The sequence below is a fragment of the Bidens hawaiensis genome, unplaced genomic scaffold, assembly GCF_021521415.1.
Source record: "Bidens hawaiensis isolate Kalapana, Puna unplaced genomic scaffold, B.hawaiensis_p1.1 tig00043544_1, whole genome shotgun sequence".
Lineage (NCBI taxonomy): Eukaryota > Viridiplantae > Streptophyta > Magnoliopsida > Asterales > Asteraceae > Bidens > Bidens hawaiensis.
The window spans coordinates 66,796-92,217 of NW_027505842.1; the positions used below are offsets into that span (position 1 = coordinate 66,796).

The 25,422-nt window shown below is 35.9% G+C and overlaps 4 protein-coding genes across 4 annotated transcripts; 3 read left to right on the forward strand and 1 right to left on the reverse strand.

The window, feature by feature from the left end:
- The first annotated feature begins 1,563 nt into the window (after positions 1-1,563).
- On the forward strand, positions 1,564-4,261 carry LOC143615562 (zinc finger CCCH domain-containing protein 46-like). Its single transcript, XM_077088664.1, has 5 exons — positions 1,564-2,208; positions 2,806-2,985; positions 3,077-3,120; positions 3,196-3,339; positions 4,140-4,261. The coding sequence occupies exons 1-5, from the start codon at positions 1,631-1,633 to the stop codon at positions 4,259-4,261; spliced, it is 1,068 nt and encodes a 355-aa protein (XP_076944779.1). The 5' UTR covers positions 1,564-1,630.
- Positions 4,262-5,536: 1,275 nt separating this feature from the next.
- LOC143615567 (pentatricopeptide repeat-containing protein At4g21190-like) lies at positions 5,537-7,603 on the reverse strand. The gene is made up of 2 exons (XM_077088668.1): positions 7,520-7,603; positions 5,537-6,616 (listed from the first exon to the last, which is right to left on the reverse strand). The coding sequence occupies exon 2, from the start codon at positions 6,587-6,589 to the stop codon at positions 5,783-5,785; it is 807 nt and encodes a 268-aa protein (XP_076944783.1). The 5' UTR covers positions 6,590-6,616; positions 7,520-7,603; the 3' UTR covers positions 5,537-5,782.
- Positions 7,604-22,315: 14,712 nt separating this feature from the next.
- On the forward strand, positions 22,316-23,541 carry LOC143615563 (replication protein A 70 kDa DNA-binding subunit D-like). The gene is made up of 5 exons (XM_077088665.1): positions 22,316-22,572; positions 22,647-22,917; positions 22,992-23,094; positions 23,175-23,299; positions 23,399-23,541. Exons 1-5 carry the CDS (start codon positions 22,396-22,398, stop codon positions 23,539-23,541), a joined length of 819 nt encoding a protein of 272 aa, XP_076944780.1. The 5' UTR covers positions 22,316-22,395.
- Positions 23,542-23,543: 2 nt separating this feature from the next.
- Positions 23,544-24,852, forward strand: LOC143615564 (protein IQ-DOMAIN 3-like). Its single transcript, XM_077088666.1, has 4 exons — positions 23,544-23,669; positions 23,744-23,971; positions 24,044-24,163; positions 24,264-24,852. The coding sequence occupies exons 1-4, from the start codon at positions 23,544-23,546 to the stop codon at positions 24,552-24,554; spliced, it is 765 nt and encodes a 254-aa protein (XP_076944781.1). The 3' UTR covers positions 24,555-24,852.
- Positions 24,853-25,422: the final 570 nt, after the last annotated feature.

The following is a 25,422-nucleotide window of genomic DNA, read 5'->3' on the forward strand; positions in this document are numbered from 1 at the left end:
ATTACAAAGCGCAAGGCAATCATCCAATGATCAGTTAATTTATCCAACCCCGAACACCCGATTAATCTCAATTGCCTATAGCACCAACAACTGACGGTTTAGAACACGAAATCAACAAACTAACAATTTATCAATCAATACATGAACACCATAACAATGAAATCAATAAGATTAAACTACTATCTCAGAAATCACATAAACATTCAATTAATATTCAAAACGAAACCTTACAATCCGAGGGAAAACACAAAGAAACTTAGCCAAGCATAATTCAGTTCGTCATCCCTTCGATTATAGAGTATATACGAATCAACAACGAATATCCAATGATTACACAACTCACAATTAAGCTATGGAACCTGAAAATCACCCCTAGGTCGTCCCTTTATATGAAAGATATGATAAAAGATACCCAAAAGCCGTCCAAGAACGTATTATAAATGGGCTGTTACAAGTTCAGCGTCAGGCCCACCGTAGCTTAAGGTGGATTTCAAAATTGTTACGGTGGGAAAACTCTGCCTTACGGCAGAGTTTATTCCTTGCTTCCTTGTTTTCTTTGTAAGCATTCATCTTTTGTTGTCCGACCTCCCCGTTTCGTCTAGCTTCATTACAGCACATCCCATCCACTTCTTTTACGCCTTTTAATACCTGAAATAAGATTTAAACATAGTCATCCAATTCCACAAAATAAACCGAATAAATGTATAATTATTTAATGGTCTTTTAGCACTTAAGGGTTGTCCAACGGACCACCCGTCAACCCACACTTCTTTTTCCCCTCATTCGTTGTGGTCTTGCATGCACATTGAATAGGGTTTTGTGATAATGGAGCAAAAAGAATAAATGGTTTTGGCATCGTCAGTTCAAGGGGAGATTGTTGAACCTTTGCAAAGAACTGATGACCAAATACCAAACAACTGATGGTTCAAACATTAGTTTTTCTCCATTATGAGGTTTTGACATCTTTTGCTCTAACATGCTGACATAAGAACTGAAGATACAACAGTTGCTCTATAAAGTATTGAAGATCCAAACAACTGATGGTTTAAACATCAGTCGTTTAAACAAAGATTAGTAGTTAACATAGGATTCTCAATAAGCAGTTGTTTGTAATAAGTTTATCAATAGTTTGTAACCGTTTTTGTTAGCTGTCACTATCACATTTAGCTCATTAGTAGTGTTCACATGTATAAAATGAAGAAGAGAGTATATTCTTCATTAACACTTATCACAATACTCACCCGAATTATGTACTTTCGAACTAGAAAATTTGATGTGAATGATGAGCTAAGGTTGAAGGGGAGCAATAGATTGTAATAACTCGATTATAGTTAATACATAGTGGTTTTTCCATATGAAACCTATTATTTAACTCAAATGCATTCTATTGTTTAATTTATTAATTTCATAGACTAATTGAAATTGTAATTCAAATATAATTGTAATTTAAATATGGTTTCAATTAAAATAAGCATATTTAAATATTTAAGAAAATCAATATAAAATCCCAAAATGACTATAAAATGTTTTACCCCCAATTTAAAACCCACTCACCCACCCACCTCATCTCTCCTTCTTCCCCCACTTTCTTCTCTCTCTTGAAAATCAAACCTTTCTTTCTCAGTCCGCCATGGACACCATCGAAGCAACTGAACTCGTAATGTCCAGAATCAAGAACATCGACCCACAAAACGCTTCCAAAATCATGGGTTATGTCCTCATCCAAGACCAAAGCCAAAACGACATGATACGCCTAGCTTTCGGCCCCGAAACCCTCCTTCTGTCCGTCATCCAACAAGCCAAATCCTTCTTAGACATTTCGTCGAACACCTCATCTGCACCATTGTCTCCATCCCCATTTCGCCACCAAACACCCCCAAAACTCGTAATCCCGAACAAGGGTTTTCATCACACCACCCATAACACACTTTCCCCTCATTCGCCGTGGTCTTGCATGCACTTTGATCTAGGGTTTGGTGATAATGGCTACAAAGGTTTTGAAGATGCAATGTGTTTGGGTGGTTCTTCAGTTGATGGGTTTCAAGATTTCTTGCGAATTAAAGCAATGCAGCAGCGGGGACTGGGTCGGTTTACGGAAATGGGGTTCGGGAATTCGAGACCGAGTGCGGGTTCGAGTTCTCAACAGATTTACTTGACGTTTCCAGCAGATAGTACTTTTACAGGAGATGATGTGACGAATTACTTCGGGTATATGTTATCATTTAGTTTCGGTTTTGCATGTAACTAAAACTGAACTGAACCGAACCGAATTCATGGGTTTTCGTTTTGAATTTGAAATAATGTATACGACTTGAATGAATAGTGTGGTACCTGCAAATTAATTAACAGGTGACAGGATTCAGTCCCAATGTTTTAGGCCCAAATTCACTATTTTGGGCTTTCGAAAACTTAGTCTTCCGTTTTTGGTTAAATTCGGTTGTGCATGTAACTAAAAACTGAACCAAACCAAACCAAACCAAACCAAACTGAATTTATGGATTTTCATTTTGAGTTAAAGTAATCTATAAGAGTTTAATAAATTGTGTTACAAATTTTTGCCTAATGTATAATCATCAATTAATTATTAATTAACAAAAGGATTCAGACCCAAAGTTCTAGGCCTAAATAATTTTTTTTTTTTGGTTTTTCAAAAACTTGATTTTTGGTTCGATATGAGCCCAAAACTGACTGGTGCGCAGTACACCAGACCTATACGATGTAACGAGTTAGATTATACTGGGTATGTTTGTTGTTATTGTTTGTAGTTGATGAACTAACGGATTAATTTTTTTTTTTGTATACAAGTATGTTTGGACCGGTTGAAGATGTGAGGATCCCGTATCAACAGAAGCGGATGTTTGGGTTTGTTGCATTTGTTTATCCCGAAACAGTTAAATCAGTTTTGGCTAAAGGGAACCCTCATTTCATTTGTGATTCGCGCGTTCTTGTTAAACCGTACAAAGAGAAAGGAACAATTCCAATCAAGTACTACATGCTTTTTTATATTATTTTTGTTTTATTGTGTTTTTTACTTTTTTTAATTTGGTGATTTTTTATGAACAATTCGTGTTTGTAGAAAGCATCAGCATCAACTTGAGCCATTTGATCATATACCATATGGTGAGCAGACCTTTGGTTTTTCTTATTATGTTTGCAGTCTTTGGTTGTTAATAGTTTATGAATAATAATATATAGGTGCAAGAATGTTTAATCATGGTATGATGTTGAGAAGAACTTTAGAGAATCAGGATGAGTTCCAACAAGCGATTGATTTTCAGGAAAGAAAGTTGATGAACATGCAGTTAGCAAACGAGCATCATAATTTAAATGTTTATGGAGGTAAATGATATTTCTTATAAAATAAACGAACAGTTCATTGAACGTACAATTCATTTATAAGCTTGGAAGTCCCAATCTGTTTGACCCACTTTTCTAGGAGTTTAAACGAAATGAGACAAGACAAGACAAGCAGAGCCGACCTTAACTCTGTCTAGGCCCGAGCTCGGTTTGTTTAACATGAGAGAGCTCGAGCTTGGCTTGCTTAGAGCTATATGTCTAAAGCTTGAGCTCTGCTTGTGAGGAGATTTTTTTAAGCTCGAGCTCATCTGGCTTATTCATTATTCAAATTTTAATTATTTATTGATATATTTTTATATATATATATATTTATAATTCTAGATTTTTATATATAACAGAATATATCACTTAATTATTTTTATCATAATTTTATATATAATAATTATTATATAAGCACATATATAATTTTTAATATAAAAAAGTTATATAACAAAAAGACTCTTTTAGGCTTGCTAGTTGGCTTGAGCTCGATATGTGAAGCTCTAGCTTTGGTTCGTTTAATAAATGAGGATGAATCAAAGCTCAAGGTTCTGGTTTGACGTCGTTTAAGCTCTACTCGAACCGATATCAAGTAGCTCATGAGTCATGAGCGACTGTACTTGGCTCGGCTCGGCTCGGCTCATTTATATCCTTACATTTCCCTCTCTCCCTCTTTTTTTAATACACATTTTACCTGTGTGGGATTGTGCACATCTCATTCATAAGCTTTGTTTTAAAACCAAGTTCATAAGTAAATGAGTGAAAAGTGGTACTGGTAGATGATATTTGATGTTTTATTACAGAAGAAATGAATGGCAATGACACCCTCCTAGAGGGCTCTGATTCAAAAGTGCTTCAAGAAGTGAATGATGATGATAATAGGGAGATCAACAGCAGCAATGGTAGTTATTGGTTTTGCATTTAATACATGTAAATTATTATTATTATTATTATTATTATTATTATGTTAATAGCAGTTTTGATTTTTAGAGTTTACTTTTATTTGGTGTAGAAAGTTGAAGAATTAGAAAGACCAAGAGGAAGGAAGATGTTTTTAAAAAGATTCTTGTCATAAAAAATACTAGTTACAATTAGTTGAAGCTAATTATCAAGTTTGTCTTTTTCTCTTTTTTGGGTGGTAAAAATTGATATGAATGGTGGACGTACATATTGTGTTAGATTATTATAGATTTGAAAAGGGTGAAGTCTTCTCCTTTTGTGAATGTAGAAACTGGAAGCAGCCTTTGACTGTTTAGTAATGTTTTTTTTTGGATGATGGGTGTTACAAAGCTTACTGTTTGATTTTGGTCATGCTCTGTTCAAAACTGAACCTCCTTGCATTGAAACTGAACAAAATGCACACCAAAACCGAACCGCAGAATCAAACCACAATGGACTTGTTTATAATATATTATATTTAGATTTTTGTTCCAAACTCACTATTTGTCAAGGTTTTTGGCCTAAATTCTTTAATAAGTAGTTGGGTCATATGTTTTGGGTTCAAATTCATTATTTTATGTCATTATTTAGCCTAACATAATGTAAAATCCATTCCGCCTAATAGCCGCGCTGATCCTAGACATAAACCGGAAAACCAAAATCAAACGATTTTTAAAACTTAAAACATATTTAGGGGCTTATAAAAACCGAAAGTCAGTGCACACCTTTATAATTAGGGGCTTATGCAGTTTTAGGGGTGGTAATATATGACATGATATAAGTATAGTTTACAAATTTAGTGTTAATTTGTTACATTTAGACAAAGGGGCGTGTTGAGTTCATCTTAGACTTATCTAATTAAAAACGCCGTGTTCAAAATGATTTGTTTAATGAGTGTTGCTAAATGTCTTGTTCATATGAAACTCAACAACATTTAGCGATGGAGCAGCCATCTACAACATTTAGAGGTGCACAACCCGGGTTTTTTAATAACCATTTCTGGGTAATCTCGAGTTTTAGACCGAGTTTTGGCCGGTTTTTTTTATCGGTTTTGCCAGCTCGGGTCTGGGTTTTGATCAGGTAGAGATGAAACTGATTCCGGGTCCTCCAATTCTGGTTCAGGAATGCAACAGGTCCGGAACCGGGTATCTTGTACACCTGTAAGCCCAATCGCATCGCGTGTAGCCTTCTTTTTCTTTTGACATTTTACTTCCATCTTCATATTGTAGATGCTGAACACAATTCATTTGAAACACTCACTTTATAAACTAAACAAAATCATAACAAAAGTTGAAATCATTTTAAAACTACAAAAATTGTCACACCTTTGTATTCTCCTAAACCATAAAACTAAGACCAAAACCATTCCAAAAGCCTCACAAAATTTAAATACATCTTGGTTTTCATTTTGATGATGAACATCACCTTCTACATCTAAATACTATTCCATCTCCTTAAAGAATCCATATTAGTAAGTTTCTCATCATCAATCAAGCTAGTCACTGGTCTACCCCGAAATCTTTGACTTTGATACTTCTTTACGCGGCGCCCTTCCATATCTACCTCGCGTCTTGGCAAATAAACTCGTGTATTTCTCCAAAACGCGATCCTTCTCTTCAACCAAACCGAGCCTCTCGTATGACTCAACCACCTTTTGTACAACAAACGGATCCGGAGGCTTCCGACCACGTGATTCAAGATCTTTAAAAAGCTTCACAACATTTTCCCACATTTCATTTCTATAATATACACATATCATAATATCACATACTTTCCAAGGCACTGACTGCACATTTTTACTTAGTTTCTTAACCCATAGCTTATTTGCTTCTTCGACTCGGTTATCCATATCTAACGTGCGTATTAACTGCCCGTAGGTTCCAACTGTCACACCTTGCCCTTTGCTTAGCATCCACTTAATAACCTGGACAACTTTATGCCATTGGTGTTTTCGTTCAAGTGTAATCAATGTGGTTTTGACCCGACCGATTGGGAACTCTTTTTCCTCCGCAATCCACGCATCAAGTGTACTGTAAACTGATTCTTTAGTGTTGTCAAGGTCAACTAGTGTGGTTATAAGATCGTTGACTTTGACTTTTTTCGACACGTTGGCTGCGTTTTTGACTTTTTGTGTACTTTCAGTGTCTTGACTTTTGGTTTGTTTGCTGAAGTGGTCATGAATTTGGTTTTTACAAGTAGAGGTGTGTAGATAATATGGTGTGGCATTTTGAGTGTATCTAGAGATTGATACTCGGGATGTAACGAGTTGACTCATCGGTTTGATTAAACTAGCAATTGGTTTAAACCGAGACATTGGTACGAATAATGTGGCTCCTATACCCTGAAAATTTAGTAAATTGGTGTGTTACAACAGGTACGCTTGTTTAAATTCAGAACCATTCAGAATTAATAAGAAAATACATAATTATACCAAAAAAGTTTCAATCTTGTTCCAACATAATTGTTTAAACTGTGACCTAAAGGAAATAATTAGGAAACTTGATTACTATTTCACAACCTTTTTTCCCTACACATTGCCTCCATATTCGACATGAAACGAATGCCCCCAAATGTAGACAGTAAACAAACACGAACAAGGGCAACTTCGTGTTCGTTTGTTAAGTTTAAACAAACACGAAAACAGACACAAACACTTAATCGAACAAATATTTGTGTTCATGTTTGTTCGTTTAAAAATGAACAGGTTTGTGTGTGTTTATGTTAATTTAAAATCTAAACAAGCAGCTCAAAAACATAAACGAACATATATGAACAAATATAAAACATTTCCAAGGTTTCATCCAACAACAAACATAAACAAACAAAGAAACGTCACGAACATAAATGAACGAATGAAACACGTGTTAATGTTTAATTAAATGAACACAAACTTTTTGTTCATGTTCGTTCATTTATTAAATGGTTAAGAACTTCCCGTCGAGCGGTTGTTGATACTGACGTTCGTTTCGTTTACCAGCCGAACTAAATGGAAGTTTGAAAATCTGTGCATTTAGGCCACTTAATTTTAACATTTATAAGAATTTAATAACAATAATGAAACAACAAACATATGACCACACTTAACACAGCCTGAATCAGTAATTGTTAACAATATAGCTAAGCTCAAATCATCATTATTGTTTCTTCTAGGTTTCTGTGTATTCTACAATCAAAATCCGATAATCCAAAGCGTCATGTTTAATAAGAATTAAAATCCGTGAATTAAAATGAAAGAAGGACTTACAATTTCTTCAGATGATACGATCGGTTACGAGGCGGCGGAACATGAACAAACAGATGTGAAAAATGGGCCAACCATCTAACTGGATGGGCTTATGGCAGCTGTGGTCGTCCGGATGGATTAGTTCGGTTCGGTTCGGTTTTTAAGTATTTAAACATAGTTCGGTTTTAGTTTTTCGGTTTTGTTTTTTTGGATTGGTCATTTAAGCTTGAATAAAAACCTTGGTTGTAGGGCTTATGTAATAAATCAATAGTTATTTGTCATTTTTGTTTATTCGTATGAACTTGGCATTTGCGCGTACCCCATTTTGTAATAAAAACCTAAGGACAAGGCTATAAATGGGCTAGTCATGCCGCCTAGACCTTTAGCACTTTGAGAAATACCTTTTCACCGTTCACACGTGTTCATTCTCGAATCAACATTTCTACCCGTTTCGAGATACGAGTGATATAGGTGCATTCCGCACTATTATATCATGGATTGATCAGATTTATTGTACTAGATCTATTGATTTAGGGATTTACATTGGCCCAAACTAATGAATCTGAGCCTAAATGTTTTTCTTTATATTATTAATTTATTATACATTTAGGATTTTGGGGTAAACTACAACCATTAAACTAGATGCAAACCATTATAAATTACTTAAAATGAAATATATATATATATATATATATATATATATATATATATATATATATATATATATATAATAATTTATAAGTACAGTTCGGTTTAAAAGAAAACGTTAAACCAAAATGTCGGTATTTGGTTGGTTATGTTATTTTAGTTTGTTTGTTTCTTCAATTTAACGTTTTCGGATCGGTTTCACGGTTTTATGCACACCCGTAAGTTTAGTTGTAATATAAACTTACTTACAACTACATGTGCAAATCTTAACCTGTTAACCAACCCAAAACTAGTACTAAACTGTAATTTGAAATTAAATTCATTCATTATATAAAAAAAAGTATTGTTTACATAAAGACAGATGGCGAACGGGTAGCAAGTTGTGCCGCTAACCTGAGAACGCCTTAGATCTCATATCTAAGACCTACTAAACAATTAACGGATCTAGTTCATAGATTACTCATTATAGGTTATCGATTATATGTATAAATATGTAATATATTATTAGTATTAGTTGTATTATGTTAAATATGCGAAGGATTGATCGAGAGAATAAATTGACAGAGGTTCGTTACGTTAAACAATAATAATTTAATCAGAGGATGAACACCTCTATATATAGAAGATGGGTCTAGTTCGTTACACATTCCGTAACGAACCAGACTTCCACTTTGTGACATTACAATAAAGAATAAACTTTAACGAACTGCCCCCTGATTCGTTAAACATCATTAACGAATCAGGAGGGAACTTAACTTAACTTCTAGTTCGTTAAACATCCTTAACGAACTAGAGACTTCTTAACGAACTAGCTTATATAATAATAATAATACTTTCATTAATAAATACAAAACATAAATACAAAGACTCGAGACGCAAAACCGTGCATTAACAGACACCCACTCGTCTTGAGCTCTTTGTCTTTAAGTTATTTGAAGCGCTTGGACTACCAGTCTCTGCAGGTGTGAATCCCATGCTCATGACATACACGAACAACGCGTTGAAATTGCATTGCTCGGTCATAGTCTTCACGACGCGCTATTTATATTTTATTCTTGAATAGCACGTCATTGTCGGTCTCTGTCAAGTTCATGAGCCACATTGGATCAATGATCTTTATCAGCTTGGTCTTTAAGCCCTTACCCAAAACAATAACGGCCTCGCCAGTTTGATTGTCATAATACCAGCGGTTGAAAGATAAATACATATGCTGATTCAGCGTCTTGACAGGTACACGCTTCATTATCTTTGGAGGCTTTACCTTAAGCACCAAAATCCTCCAGCCAGTTCTTGGATCTCATCAATGCGCTTACGAATCAGAATCTGCGGCTTGAAGAATTTAAACCCGTGATTGACCTCGAATAGCAGATGTTGATGAAACCAATCTGCATGTCGATTTCCCCCACGGTTCATAAAAGGTAGACACGCGAGGGTCCGAACGTCCCAACGCGGTAACGAAAGAACGCCAGTAATCTTTTCATAATACTGAATGTCGTTCTCCCATTTAATAATACATACCTTTAAATCTGAATCATAAAGTCATGAAATAATGTCACCTCGCACTTTAGATACGACCTTAAAAGATGTCATATGATTTGCTTGAGCACGAGCGACAACTTCAACTTTCTGCTCTTTATCCCCATACCTGTATGCATCAATAATCTTACGAGCTTTCTTGTTTCGATAAGCGAACCATCTCTGAATATCAGCAACAGTCGGATCTCGCTTTGAATCAAATCTTGTATCAACATTCTTGCCTTTTGATACTTTTTCCAAATGATCTTCGGCTGCTTTAACTGTTTCTTCATTAAATATTGGAGCACCCTGATCAATATTAGAGTGTTGAAATAAATCAGGGTATTCCTCAGACGTCACATCTTCAATTTCTATCTCCTCATCTTCATAAATAAAAAGACGTGTTCATCTCAATAGTTGGATCATTTAAGACCTCTTCATAATTCTCGACCTCCACGTCACCCTCAGCCTCTAATACGGTTAGTTCATCGTCATTTAGACCAAGCATTATAGAAATTTGCTCTCGTGTTAAGGACCTTTCAACAAACTGTCCCACTTCAATTTCATCAGCATTAACAATGCTTCTAACCACCCCCGCACCATCAACAAATATGACAGTATCATCCATGATCATCTCAATGGGTTTAACAGCTGTAGAATCATGATAAAGAATCAACTGTTTTCCAGAATCACTAGCAGCAGCACTCGTACATGCACCAGGAGATGAGTCGTGAGTTTGTTTCGTCTCACCTCCAGCACCTGACTCATCAGGATCTTCATCATCGTTTCCGAGTTTCTTGAGCGCATCGTCTTTATATGTAAGCTGCATGATTATGTCTTCTTGTTCTTTTAACTTCACCCCCTGAGACGTAACAATCTCACGAAGGGCATTAGTCTCTTTTTGGCAAAAGGAGACATAACTCAGCAATTTCTTTTGATTCTCCATCAAACGCTCTTAATTAAGACGATCAGCAGGCATTTGATTTTCATAAAGATGAAGTAAGCTCAAAAACATATTCGTCTGTTGATCCTGAGTCATTGCATGAAACGAGGGAGGGATTGGCTGAACAAGACCTTGAGGACGGTTAAGCCTCATAAAAAAAATATCCATAGGCGGTGGAGGCATCATCATCGGTGTTGGAAAAACCAAAGAAGTAGCAGTCGTAGGTCTTGGTAATGTAGACAAAACAGATTGAGGAATCATACCAAGCCTAGGATCCGATGTGAGCATGGTCGTCAAAGTAAGTTCCGGGGTGCTAGTAGTATGCGGCACCGCCGGTCTTTGAGGAATAAACGACCTTGGAGGTTGAACTCCAAACGAAATGCCAGCACCAGCCGACACACGCCGTTTGGACGACCCTTCACCAGCTATCTCCTTTCTCTTTCGTTTACGTTGAGCAACTATAGTAACAGCTGCCTCAACCTCAGCTTGTAGTGGAGCTGAATCACCCCCATCACCATAACCACCATCATTATCATCACCCTCATCTCCATCGTTCCCACCTGGTACTTCCTCACGCTCAGAATCCGAGTCATCATGGATCCAACGTTCATTGGGAGGACATACATAATCTGGATTCACTAGATGGCCAATCAATCATTTGAATTACCTTTATGTAATTTTAAATCAAATAAATAAATAAAATAGATCAAAGAATAAATAAATATTGATACCAATTGATTAAATATAATATAATCAAACGAAATCCCGTATCTCGATGATCACATACCTTAACGTGTCTTACGTATTGAAACACTTAACTTAAAGAAAATAAATAATATGTAAACGAAAAAGCAAAATCTTTTTGGTATTTGGAATTTTTGAAGAAATGTATTTACAAGAAAAATATCCGAAAATAAAAACATAGAACAGAAAATATTTTTGTGTTTTTGTATGGTTTTTCAAAAAACAGTACATATTTTTGGATTTTTGGTGAGTAAGGATTTTTGGTGAGTTTAAGAAGAGAATCATATTGACCATATTGCCCTTCCATCACAGTTTTATATTTCAGCGATATTGTGACTGGTGCTAAGTCGGTCATTGATATTGTTGTCCACTTAAATCTTATAACAAACTTTCAAGCGTTTTTGTGATATGATTAATGGTTCAATTAGAGCACAGAATATCAGAAACTATCAGCCTCTAATCTCGGTTCAAGCTTAGTTTGATTTTTGCCATATCACCCAAACTTGACTTAAACCATTATAGTGTTGATCAAAATTTGAATTTATAGAACTTTTGAGCAATGCATCAAATTTCCTTTACTGTTAGTGAGTATGCACGAGTCCATCTGTCGGCTTACATACCTTGTATCCCCTGGGGTCCGTTTCTTATTGGTATTGAGACGCGCGCAAGGGAGGAACAAATGTATGACTAACAATAGATTTTGATCAAGTCAGTAGTGTAAATTGTACGAAGTACAGCAGTGATCAAGTTTAGTGACTTAGGGTTTGCTCTAAAAGCGAAAGAAATATTCATGCATATGAATACCAGATGATTAAGCCGCGTAGAGACTCACAGTGTCCAGAACCCTAATGCTTGTTATTTGCTTTATTTTATTTTTGGGTGATCAAACAACTATAAGGCTTGAGTATGACAGGTTATTACATTTCTGTCATCCTCACCGAGATTTTTGTTAGAGCCTAACACCTCTTTCAATTTGGCATATATTTATATTTATATCACATATTTTACTCTAACAACTTGTTTAAGACCTATCAATGCACCAATGATTAAGCACACAACCTTTTAAGCTTATTTCTTATTGGATTTGGGGTCAAACTCAAATTTTTGAGGAGCATAAAAAAATAAATTCGATCACCTCAGTCACTTTCAGTCTATAGATTAATGGCTATCCTATCAATCTACAAGTAAATAACTGGAACAATATATGCAAGCATGTTCCACAAACTTAAATAACCGACATAGTTTTCAGTGAAAGAATAATGTAAAACACATACAAACGCCCCCAAAAACTTTCCATTATCAGGTAAATGGCTATCCCGAACGTTTACAAGTAAATGTCAGGACCAAACATATACAGGTATATGTCCTTCAAATGTATGTTATTGACATAATTTTCAGCGAATGTATGTAAAAATCTTTTTGGTTTTTCTCTTTACATACATAAAACACAATATTTTTGTCTTTTTCAATTTTCTTATAAATAGAATAAAATTTCACAATATTTTTGGTTTTTTGGATTTTTCTATACAAACTGAAAACACAATATTTTTGGTTTTTCAAGATTTTATAATGTTTTTGGATTTTCAAAATGTTTTAAAGACTTAAAAAACGAGAAACATTAAGAACAAGAAAACACAATATTTTTGGTTTTTCAAGATTTTATAATGTTTTTGGGTTTTAACTGTACAAACGTGAAACACAATATTTTTGTATTTTCTATTCTTCACCACTTAAAAGCAAAAATCAAAATAAAATAAATTTAAAAGAAAAATAAACCGAAAATAAAGATAATTATCCTTGTTTCAGGATATCAGCAAGGGATTTTAATCCATTTAAAACAAGCAGAAAATTAAAACGTGTTTTGTCAAATGCTTTGGTAAATAGATCGGCCTTTTGAGAATCAGTATGTACTTTCTCAAGATCAATTAACTTCTTTTCAAAACAATCCCGTATAAAATGATATCAAATTTCGATATGTTTCGTTTTAGAATGTTGTACGGGGTTTTTGGTGATGCTAATGGCAGAAGAGTTATCAATTAAAATGAGAATAGTAAGAAACTTCAAACCGTAGTCGCGCAGATGTTGTTGAATCCACAAAACCTGGGAACAGCAACTCGAGGCTGCAACGTATTCTGCTTCGGCGGTTGAAGTGAAGACCGTTATCTTCTTCTTACACTGCCAGGAAACAAGCCAGCTTCCTAAGAATTGACACCCTGCTGTAGTCGATTTAAAGTTAATCTTTCATCCTCCATAGTCTGAGTCAGAAAAGGCGGTAAGTTCAAAGTTATCGTCCTTGGGGGTACCATAACCGATGTCTTGATTGCCCCTATGATATTGAAGAATACGCTCGACCGCTGCCAGGTGAGTCACTCGGGGACTAGCTTGGTACCTAGCACATAAACAAACAACAAACATTATATCAGGGCGAGAAGCAATTAGATACATCAAAGAACCAATTATCGCTCGATAGAGGGTAGGATTGACAATATCCTCCAATTCATCTGGTGATAAATTGTGACCCACAAGGAGAGGAGTTGAAGGGATTTTTTCGGTAGTAGTCTTGAATCGGCTCAAGACATCATTCACGTACTTAGTCTGGTGAATGAAGATTCCTTTCGCAGATTGGTGAACCTGCAACCATAAAAAGAAGCTCATCTCTCCTATCGAACTCATTTCGAACTTAGTTTGCATCGATTTCTCTAACTCCTTACATAACGCATCCTTTGTTGACCCAAAGATAATGTCGTCGACATAAATCTGAACGAGGAGAAGATCATCACCAATGTTTTTATAAAATAAAGTGCCGTCAACAGTCCCTCGCTTGAAGCCGTTATCAGTCAGATGGTCGGCAAGCGTGCCATACCAAGCTCTCGGGGCTTGATGTAGACCATATAGGGCCTTGTCCGGATAATCAGGATCCTTAAAGCCAGGAGGATGTAACACAAACACTTCCTCGTGTAGCTCATCGTTGAGAAAAGCACTTTTAACATCCATTTGATAGACTTTAATATTCTTGTAAGCCGCATAAGCCAGAAAAATTCGTATAGCTTCCAATCTTGCAACCGAAGCATATACCTCAGTGTAGTCTATACCCTCTTGCTGATGGAAACCTTGCACCACTAATCGTGCCTTGTTTCTCACGATCACCCCATGATCGTCTTTTTTACATTTAAATACCCACTTAGTTGGAATAAGCTTCTTAACTCTAGCAGGTTTGTCGATAATATCCCATACACCTAATCGTGCAAATTGTTGCAATTCCTCTTGCATTGCTTCTACCCAAGAAGGATCTTGAAGTGCCATACGAGTCGTCGTTGGCTCAACTTGGGATAGAAAGCAAGTGAATTTAGCAACATTTACGATTCCAGAAGAATGTAAATCTGCGTAGGCACACAATACATTATTCTCACTCGAAGAAACAACTTGATGACGTGTTTGTACGCCCACATCAAGTTCCCCAATGATGTTTTCCTTTGGATGATAATTGTGAATCCTAAGAGTGGGATTCTCAGGAACAACAACATTTTCGAATAAGTTAGTGTAATGTTCTCCAAGCTCGTGATAAGAAACATCACTGTCAACTGTATCAGGTTCAATAACTTGATCAACAACTTGAGTATCATCAGAAGAAGTAGAAATATTATCAAATGAAGTTGGAGGATCATCACATGGATTTTCAGTTGGAGCTACAGTTAGAGCTTCAACATCATTAGAACTTGAAAACCTTGGAATTACCAATTGATCTTCAAAATATGCACGAACCAGGTCTTCATATGGTTGTTCAGTTGATGGAGTAAACGAATTAAATTAACCATCATAATCAAACATCCAGTCGGGACCTTTTCCTTGAGGAGGTGTGGTGTACCTTTGACAATACACATGGTACCATTCTTCCACACAACCAAAATTAAATTAAATACCCTTTTCTTCGGAGAGGCGTAACCCAAGAAATAACCCTCAATGGCTTTTTCTTCAAATTTACCCACATCTCTTTTCAACATCGTACAAGGACACCCAAATGGTTCCAAGTACTTTAAGTTAGGCTTTTATTTGTTCAAAAGCTCATAACTCGTATTCTGGAGTCTCTTAACATTTAGAACCCGATTAAGCGTATAACAAGCAGTATTCACAGCCTCATTCCAGAATTGGACAGGAAGCTTAGAATCGGCTAGCATAGTTCTAGCTGCTTCAATCAAAATTATGTTTTTCCTTTCAGCAACACCGTTCTGTTGTGGTACATAAGGGGCACTATATTCTCGATGAATTCCTTTTTGAACACAAAAGGAATCCAATACAGTGTTTTTAAATTCAGTACCACCATCACTTCGAATTCTCCTCACTTTTTGATTGTATAGTGATTCGATCTTAGTGATTAAATTTTGAACCAGAACCGGTGTTTGATCTTTTGAACTCATAAATAAGACCCATGAGTATCTTGAATAATCATCGGTAACCACAAGACAATACCAATCTCCAGAGATACTAGCACGATTCACAGGACCAAAATGATCCATATGAAGTCGTTCAAGAGGGGTATCAATGGAATTCATTAACTTAGGCGGATGTGACTTTTTCTTCTGTTTGCCTTTCTTGCAAGCAACACAGTGGTCAGATAATTTAAAGTTCTTCAAAGAAACATCTTCGACCAAGTCATTCGCCATTAAATAATTCATCTTTCGAACATGAATGTGACCCATCATACGATGCCATAGAATCGAGTCCTTCTCAGTTTCTTTTGAGACGAAACATGTTTCAATTGATGTAGATACCTTAGAACTCATTTTTAAGACATAAATATCATTCGATCGAAGTGATCACATGATAATCATGTCCTCGGGAATGACGTATCCCGGTTTCAGAATCAAACATTCTTTATCATTAAATACTGTCGTGTACTTCTTGTCACATATTTGCGACACACTTAATAAGTTATGATCAACCTTGTCACAGTAATTAACTTTCTCAAACATGATATGCCCATTTGAAACTTCACCTTCTTGTGTTATCATACCCCGAGAATTCCCAGCAAAAGCCACATAACCCCCTTGAATATTTCTAACATTAGTTAAGAGGTTGAGATTTCCAGTAATATGACGAGAATATCCACTGTCCATTATCCAGTTCTCACCAGACACGGTCTTGGATGTACCCTCATTGATTTTGGCCATGCAAGCAAAAGTAGTTGGAAGCTTTTGACACGAGTCGTCAGAATCAGACTCAGTATCATTGTCAGAAGATAGCTCACTCCCACTTGCATCTTAGAAATTTTCATTTGACCCGAACATAGCCAGATTAGCTTGATTGTCATTGCACAACAATCTTTGTGACCAATCAGTTCCATCTATGCTGGACAGCATACCTTGTGACCCAGAAGAAGATGGTTTGGTCCAGAAGACTTAACAACATCATTTTCGTTTTTCCCAGCTGAACTTCGATCTTGATTTCTAGGAACAGTATACTCCTTCTTTGGTTTATCACATTCTTTGGAAAAATGTCCAAACTCTTGGCAATCATAACACTTAACTTTCAATTTATCGAACCCCAACATCTTGTTTAATGATGGAAGATCTTTGCCAGTTCGTTGCATGAACCATTTCACCTTTTTGACGATCATTACCATATTCCATTTCAAATCCATGAGTTCCAAATCATCATGATCAATTTGGTCATAGTATTCGTCAGTAAACTCACTAGTAGCAATTTTACTACCAACCAGATTCTCATAAGAAGTCATGAAGGCAGACAAGAAAGCAAAGTTTTGTTCAGCCTCCTTCATGTTCACATTTGGTTGTGCTGAGAATTGATTTGCGGTAGTTGAATTACCAGACCCTTCAGAAGAACCAGAAGCACCAGGTGACCCAGAACTTCCAGCAGTGTAGAAACATGCACGTGGATCACTATAGATAGTTGTTGCATTACACAAAATGCAGTGATTGGAGAAATTGTTGAACTCAAGGGCATACTCCCACCATAAAAAGCTGGATCTTGGTTATCCTTATAAGACTTTTGACACCGAAGATCATATTCACGAGCTTCGATCTTTTGCATGAACTCAGTCGCAGTCAAATCTTCGTTACTAAAATAATTATTTTCTTTCAGTACCATTAAGAAAGTCGAGTAAGAACTCGGTAAAGCACTCTTGATGGTATCTATCTTATCACTTTCAGAAGGTTATATCTTCATCTTGTCCATTTCGGCTATCAGATGGTTAAACTGTGTTGTCATTTCTTCGACAGTCTCACCTTTAAGTAAGTTAAAATTTCTAAATTGAAATCTTAACATCACCTTCTTGCTTTCTGCAGTATTACCATACTCCTCATACGAATGTGTTGGAACAACGAAGCACAAATCTTGATGCTACCGACTTGATGACATATGTTTTCAGGTAACGCCATTGTAAGAGTTGAGTAAGCTTTCGTTTCGATTTCCAAAGCCTTCTTTTCTTCCTGAGAGTATTGTGAGATGGCTTTAGGTGTGAATCCAATTGTTTCATCCCCAATCATTGGAACAGTATACACTTCATCCAAACAGTAAGAACAATCAAGGTGAACAGAACCCAGATGAGCACAAAAACGAGGTTCCCATTTAGCAAAGTCATTAAATTTCATCAATCGAGGACACTTGGAATGGGATCCAATTTCAGTGCCCAATTGTAACATTTGCTGTATGAGTACGTTTTGAGAAGCTAACGCGTAAAAACCAGCCATCTTGATAAGTAACAAGACAATCAAACTTCAAGGGCTAAACATGAAAATATGTTAACGGACTTGGAACAATAACTATAATGAACTGTGAATAGTGTTTGTAAGGAACTAAAATAACGAATCAATTATAATGAATTGAAAGTTATCTGAGTAACGAATTAGGAACAGTGTCACACGAATTAGATTATAAAGAACTATTAAACGAACTTAGTCAACGAATCAGGTCAAATTGACGAATCAGTTTGACGAAATAGGTTAACGAATCCAAATCCAAAGTAACGAACTAAGGTAACGAATTTCTGAGTTCCTTTAACAAATCAAGTAATGAATCACTAAGTCAAGCTTAACAATCACAAAATCAACTTAAGGAATCAGATAACGAATCTCTGATACAAGGTAACGAATTAAGATGACGAATTTGGTACAGTTGATAACGAATCAACTATAACGAATCAGATTGTTATAAAGGTATAACAAACTCTGACAACTTTTGCCACGTGGCAAAAGTTTGTTAGATATAAGATTAATGAATCAGACCACGTGTCTGACGAACTAGATGACACGAATCAGATTGATGACGAACCGAGTAACGAACTTAATGATGAATTGATTAAAACTAACGAATCACTGTAACGAATCAAGTTAACGAAGAAGAATCTTCAACATATGATGAAGATCTTCAAATCTTCATCATCATTTTCCAGATTTATGGAAAACTAAGAACACCAAGTAAAATACCAAATTCGTAATACAAACTCGTTACTACACCGTAATTATTTATTATGATAAGATAATATAATAATAAGAAAAAAATACGTAATAACTCTAAAAAACGTTCTGATACGTCTCTAAAAATCGAAAAAAAAACTAGGAATGTTTGACGAACAGTATAAAGATAAAGAATCATTATTATTTCGACACAAGAAAAGGGTGTGAAAAATCCTTTTCTTGTGTCGAAGACTAGTAAGACGAATAACCCCTCCCAGAAATATTTGTTCCCTTCATTTATCCGTTCTATTTCGCGTTTCCTTTTGGATAGGATCTAGCCAAAGTAAATTGTATTAGAATCAAATGCATTTTATGACATTTCAATCTCACAATAGCAACATAATAACATCACCCCGGTTTTTTGAAAAAAAAAAACAAACAAAAAAAGAATAATAGCTTAAGTTACTCGGCAACCCATCATGAATCCAAGTCGTACCATCTCGTAAACCAATTCACTCAATCACTAATCCAATTCGACCAAACTTACACCCTTGTTTCGACCAAATCTCAGATCCAAATCAAATCAACACAGATCCAATCCAAATCACAAATCCAGTCAATCAAACCTTCCCAATACCTTACCAAACAACAATCCAACCAAACTCAATCCATATCCGATCAATTCAACAGAGAATTTGATCAAAATCAAACCGAAAACCAAATAATACCAAACTTAATACAATTAAGCTGTTAATTAACAAATTAACACATTAACAAGAGCAATCGAATCCCCGAAAGCTCTGATACCACTTGAGAACGCCTCAGATCTCAGATCTAAGACTTAATAAACAATTAACGGATCTAGTTCATAGATTACTCATTATAGGTTACCGATTATATGTATAAATATGTTATATATTATCAGTATTAGTTGTATTATGTTAAATATGCGAAGGATTGATCGAGAGAATAAATAGACAGAGGTTCGTTACGTTAATCAATAATAATTTAATCAGAGGATGAACACCTTTATATATAGAAGATGGGTCTAGTTCGTTACACATTCCGTAACGAACTAGACTTCCACTTCGTTACATTACAATAAAGAATAAAATTTAACGAAATGCCCCCTGATTCGTTAAACATCCTTAACGAATCAGGAGGGAACTTAACTTAACTTCTAGTTCGTTAAACATCCTTAACAAACTAGAGACTTCTTAACGAACTAGCTTATATAATAATAATACTTTCATTAATAAATATAAAACATAAATACAAAGACTCGAGACGTAAAACCATGCACTAACATAACCCCTTTTGAATTGCAAACCCCAATCTTTTAAAAATTACATTCATGGATCTTGGAGTCGATACATTATTATGCATGACCTGTTCGACTCGAGTAAGTAGCTCCACTGCTTCAGGTGCAAGGAAACCAAAAGTGCAACTGCAAAATGTATAATTAAATGTTGGCTGTCAAGACAGGCCTTCTCATGTTTTGTCACATTGCATGAAGCAACTATTAGAGCAGTCTGGTTGGCCGTGAAACCACTACTCCCCAAACCTACTAGAGGGAAAACCCTATTAGATCCACACATGTGTGTTTCCCTCTAATCCACCCTAAGACCAAAATGTCAGCCAGTCAAAGAGTTGGGACACTCATCCATCGGGTCACTCAAGAAATTCACAGGTGCTTCTATCTTAACAGAAATCTCAGCACGCTTGAAATTGTCAAATAGCACATCCTTAACCAAATCGTGTCGCTACTTGAACCCGAGGAGCTCTTTACAATGCACCATGTGGTCCCCAAACGAATCCAAACACACCTTGTGACAAACAGGGCATATAAACCGAGAGTAGAGGAATTATGAGGCGATACTTGATGATAGTACGATACTCATCTATAGGGTAACAAGTAGAAAACAGTTCCTAACTGATGATTGGGAATTATTTACATATTTTCACATAGAAAACCGGTTAACCTATTAATCGAACGTAGGTTAATTAAGAAGGTTAATTTCAATAAATCTCAATATGTTATAATCGATTAACTAGTTAGTAACCGATCTGAGCGGGTTAAATAAGTTAGGGATTTTGCACTCAAAAACTGGTTATTGATAATAACTAGTCACATTTAATAGCTAATATTTCAAAAGCTGATTAACATGTATTTGCGCCAACCTACCATGGTTAAAATCTTTTAACGTATTAAATTGAGATTATTGAATTGATAAAAAGCTGCAACATAATGAACTAGAAAAGATCCTACACCAAGCTGATAAAGATAGAAAATAAGTTGAGCACAAAAAATTGTAACAGAAACCAAATGCTATTAATTAACTTTATATCAACAATGTTTTACATCATTTTAAAGAACATGTATTAATAGCCTAATTTCTACCAATGATGGTCCGGTCTTCGTACAGTCAAACACAATCTATACTACATTATAGTATTATAATAGGCAGTCTCTCTTATGAGACGCCTGAATATTAATTCCTCCTCCTTCCAACTAAGCCGCCCGCTTCCATCTCCGGCAGCCAACTCAATCACTCTGATGGACACTTCAATTGTATCTTTTAATTCCTCTCCTTCTCTCTCCATACGTTACGGCCTAATCAATTTTTTATTCAACAACCAATCAATTTCTTTTAATTTATGTTCATTTGAATGTAATATAATGCAAACAGGAACACCATATCCCTCATCAAGAATCTACACCAGGTATGTTATCTCTTCCTTTGTATTATAATACAAATGCATACTTCATCATTCATATTCTCTTGATTTAACCTGGGTTTTAACATAATTCAGTTTTAAATTCGGTTTCCTTGTGGGTTATTGGTGGATAATTAGGTTAATTTTTCTTAGGTCTTTGATTTGGTAATCTATACAAAAAATTTGATGTTATGAATTTGGTCGCTATTGTATTCGCAGCCTATTCACTTTTAAATTCTTTTTAATTGTGGCTTATTTGGGGATAATTAGGTTAAATTTTGTTAGGTTATTTGATTTGGTAATTTATACAATAAATTTGATGTTATGGATTGGGTCTCTATTGTATTTGTTTGAATCACATGAAAAACACTCACTGTGGAGGGTAATAATATTGTGATTTACAAGTGTAGAGTTAGTAACAGTGGTGTGGGGAAGGCCGAAGTTGGTGCCTAAATACCTCAAAAAGTGAATGACTGAGAGCAAAAGTATGAACCATCCACTGAGTGGTCACCATGCAAATGGGTGATCACTACACATTTGGGTTCCACATTTACTCAAGTCTCTATTATCATGTCACTTTTTGATTATTTATGTTTACAGTTGGGCTCCACCGATTCATCATTTAATGCCATGCTACTCTTCCGATTATCTAACTTTTTCCCTTATACGTCGTATGTTTGGCTTAATTTCTGCATTTTTATAACAAGCACTTCATTACGCGTTAGATATATTTTGTGCTACATAATTTGTAATTTCTGCATTTTTAAAATAAGCACTTCATTACGCGTTAGATATATTATGTGCTACATAATTTGTTGTGCAATCTACTTATGATGCATGATACTATGTTGCCTTTGCGTTTTGATTATGCCATGTTACTGATATCATGACTTATCTTGTTATTTCTTTATTACAGCATGTCAACATCAACACGTACGTCTGTACCAAGGCAGATTTACCCCCTCGCTTCCTTGAACCCGTATCAAGGAAACTGGACCATTAAAGTCCGTGTCACATCTAAAGGCCACATGCGTCACTACATCAATACAAGAGGTGAAGGCTGCGTTTTTAGTGTCGAGCTGACTGATGATGATGTAAGCTTCCGTTATCTCGATAATCCTTATAAATTATTGCACAAAAAAAGATATTATAACAAATATATTTTCAGTGTACTCAAATTCAAGCAACCATGTTTAAAACCGCTGCAAGGAAGTTTTTTGAACTCTTTGAACTAGGCAAAGATTACTACATATCAAACGGATACTTAAAAGGGGCTAACAGACAATACAATCGTGTAGATAATGATTATGAAATGACCTTGAATGAAAATTCCCAAGTAGAGGAGGCAGTTAACGAACCAATTTTTATCCCTGACGTGAAGTTCAACTTCGTCCCAATTGACCAACTACGACCATATGTCCAACAAAAAGAACTAATTGGTAGCAAAGTTTTAGTGGTCAATTTTCATATTTTCTTTGACTTAAAATTACACTCTTCAATTGACCCACTGAAGATGTTATTGGTGTCGTACAGCATGTATCATCAACAATGAGCATTCGGCGGAAAGCTGATAACGAAACTGTTCCAAAATGTGACATAACCATAGCCGATGACAGGTAACCCCACTTTCTTTAGTTGCTTTAACAGTTATATCTCCTTTTATATGTACGTCATTTTTGCATGTTTGATCTTTCAGGATGAAGTCAGTGATTGTATCTTTGTGGGGGGCCCTTGCCACCGGTATTGGTAGCAAACTACTGGACATGTTTGATGCCTCACCAACTGTTGCAATCAAATCGTTAAGAGTATCTGATTTTGGAGGTAACCCAAAATAAACAACCTATTTATATCTTAAATGCACCTGCTTGCATACCATGTTTAGTTACGTCTTGCTTATTTGTTGTTGATTATTTGCCTCAGGTTTAACACTGTCAACAATCACCAAAACCATCATCCAGATAAACCCGAACAGCCATGAGTCACAGAAACTAAAAACGTGGTACGGTTCAGAAGGAAGTGTCGCGACCTTTGAATCTGTGGGGTCCACTCAGACCTGGACATAGAAATGATGCCCCATCAATGTACTGCTGCAGCCGAGGTGGTTCGCTTGACATCCACGACGCGGTTACTGGGCATTTCGTTAGAAGAAACCGCAGCCATCAAGATTCAGGCTGCTTATCGCGGGCACTTGGTAAATATATTAAATAAAAGTTTTATATGCTATTTTTCACATATTTTGATTTATGTGGTTTGATGATTTTGTAGGTGAGGCGGGCGGTACGGGCAGTGAGAGGGCTTAGGAGATTGAAGTCATTGATTCAAGGTCAATCGGTCAAACGACAAGCGATATCCACCTTGAAATGTATGCAGACATTGGCTCGGGTTCAGTCTCAGGTTCGGTCAAGGCGCATACTTATGTCCGAGGAGAATCGAGTTTTACAACAACAACTTCATGTTAAACATGAGAAAGAGCTCAACAATATTAGAACCTCAGTAAGTGGCATTTTTTTTCATTTATTACTTATCTCTTTTTGTGTTTTGAGAATCTAATTATTTGAATTACAGTTGGGAAATACATGGAATGATAGTAGAAAATCGAAAGAAGAAACCAAAGCGAGTTTACAAAGCAAACAAGACGCTGCGATACGTAGAGAGCGGGCATTGGCATATGCACATACTCATCAGGCATTGATTCATTAATAGATCTTTAACATTTAACTAGCTATTTATTTTTAACTTGATTAATGTGACATTAAAAATAATGTTATGTTTTATTGTCAAACAGCAAATGTGGAAGAACTCTACAAAATCTCCGAATCCAACTTTTCTACACCCAAACAATCCTCACTGGGGCTGGAGTTGGCTCGAGCGTTGGATGGCTGCGCGTCCGTGGGAAACTCAAACCGGGTCAGAAACGAGCAAACGGGCTAGACGCCCGCCTAGCCGACAATCGTCCTCAACCCCACCCACTCGGGCCCCATCATCGAGTTCACGGGTCAGACCCGAAAGCCAAAAGGGTAGTGTGGATGAAGACTCCACAAGCTTCTACAGTGTGCAATCGGACCGCAACCGATGACAAAGCCGGGCTGGGTGCAAATCGAATGTTGATAACTTAGTTATTAAAAGACAAAATGAAGGCAAAAATCTTTATTTAGTTGCATAAAGTTATATGTACGTTATTATACCAATCTTTCTCAATGCAGGTTGAGACTTGAGACATCGGGACGTCTTGTGGCTCATTTATCTAATACAAAGGGTGTCTCTCTTCGCACAATTAAGTACATTGTAATAATAATATTTTCGAATCATGCATTCTTTTTGTGACTATGTTAATATGCATCCCTTGATGAAATTTGAGAAATCATTTAATGAAATCTTGATCTTGAATGCCATCCCTTCTGTGAGGACATACTTATTCTCTGCTACTATGACTAAAAAGTTGAAGTTTTTTTTATTATCATCATCGGATGTAGTAAGTAAAATATTTTTGCTAACATCGTTTCATTTCGTTTCACATTACAGGTGCAAAAGCTTTGACATTTTAACATACAAACCGTACCGATGTCATCGAATTGTCGTTGCGTCTCCGTTGCGAACCTTACTCATAGCTAGCTAATCCACGTTGAGTCCCCGCCGCAACGCGCGGGCACACCTACTAGTAATAATATAACTATTTGTCAAATTATGTAAACATATGAATGATAATAAGATACAAATCACGATAATTATAATAGAATTATGTAAAGTAGTTGCAAAATAAACAATTCACAATAACATAAACACTTATTAACGTAACTATCATGGCCCTAGCTATAAAACAATTAAACATCTATGCTAAAAATAAAAAACGTGCGACGTATACAATTCAATAACATGAAAGCTAATTGCATCAACACAAACAGTGCACGAACACAAAACCATGAATGCTTCAATTATTTTAGGCA

What these genes read in the sequence shown, in the direction of transcription:
- LOC143615567 (XM_077088668.1), bottom strand. Translation starts at nt 6,589, where the DNA reads ATGTCTCGGTTTAAACCAATTGCTAGTTTAATCAAACCGATGAGTCAA.
- LOC143615562 (XM_077088664.1), top strand. Translation starts at nt 1,631, where the DNA reads ATGGACACCATCGAAGCAACTGAACTCGTAATGTCCAGAATCAAGAAC. An exon ending in AAAGGAACAATTCCAATCAA is followed by an intron (nt 2,986 to 3,076) that starts GTACTACATGCT and finishes TCGTGTTTGTAG; the next exon opens with AAAGCATCAGCATCAACTTG. An exon ending in TAATTTAAATGTTTATGGAG is followed by an intron (nt 3,340 to 4,139) that starts GTAAATGATATT and finishes GTTTTATTACAG; the next exon opens with AAGAAATGAATGGCAATGAC.
- LOC143615563 (XM_077088665.1), top strand. Translation starts at nt 22,396, where the DNA reads ATGTCAACATCAACACGTACGTCTGTACCAAGGCAGATTTACCCCCTC. An exon ending in CCAACAAAAAGAACTAATTG is followed by an intron (nt 22,918 to 22,991) that starts GTAGCAAAGTTT and finishes GACCCACTGAAG; the next exon opens with ATGTTATTGGTGTCGTACAG. An exon ending in AAGAGTATCTGATTTTGGAG is followed by an intron (nt 23,300 to 23,398) that starts GTAACCCAAAAT and finishes TATTTGCCTCAG; the next exon opens with GTTTAACACTGTCAACAATC.
- LOC143615564 (XM_077088666.1), top strand. Translation starts at nt 23,544, where the DNA reads ATGATGCCCCATCAATGTACTGCTGCAGCCGAGGTGGTTCGCTTGACA. An exon ending in CTGCTTATCGCGGGCACTTG is followed by an intron (nt 23,670 to 23,743) that starts GTAAATATATTA and finishes ATGATTTTGTAG; the next exon opens with GTGAGGCGGGCGGTACGGGC. An exon ending in CATATGCACATACTCATCAG is followed by an intron (nt 24,164 to 24,263) that starts GCATTGATTCAT and finishes ATTGTCAAACAG; the next exon opens with CAAATGTGGAAGAACTCTAC.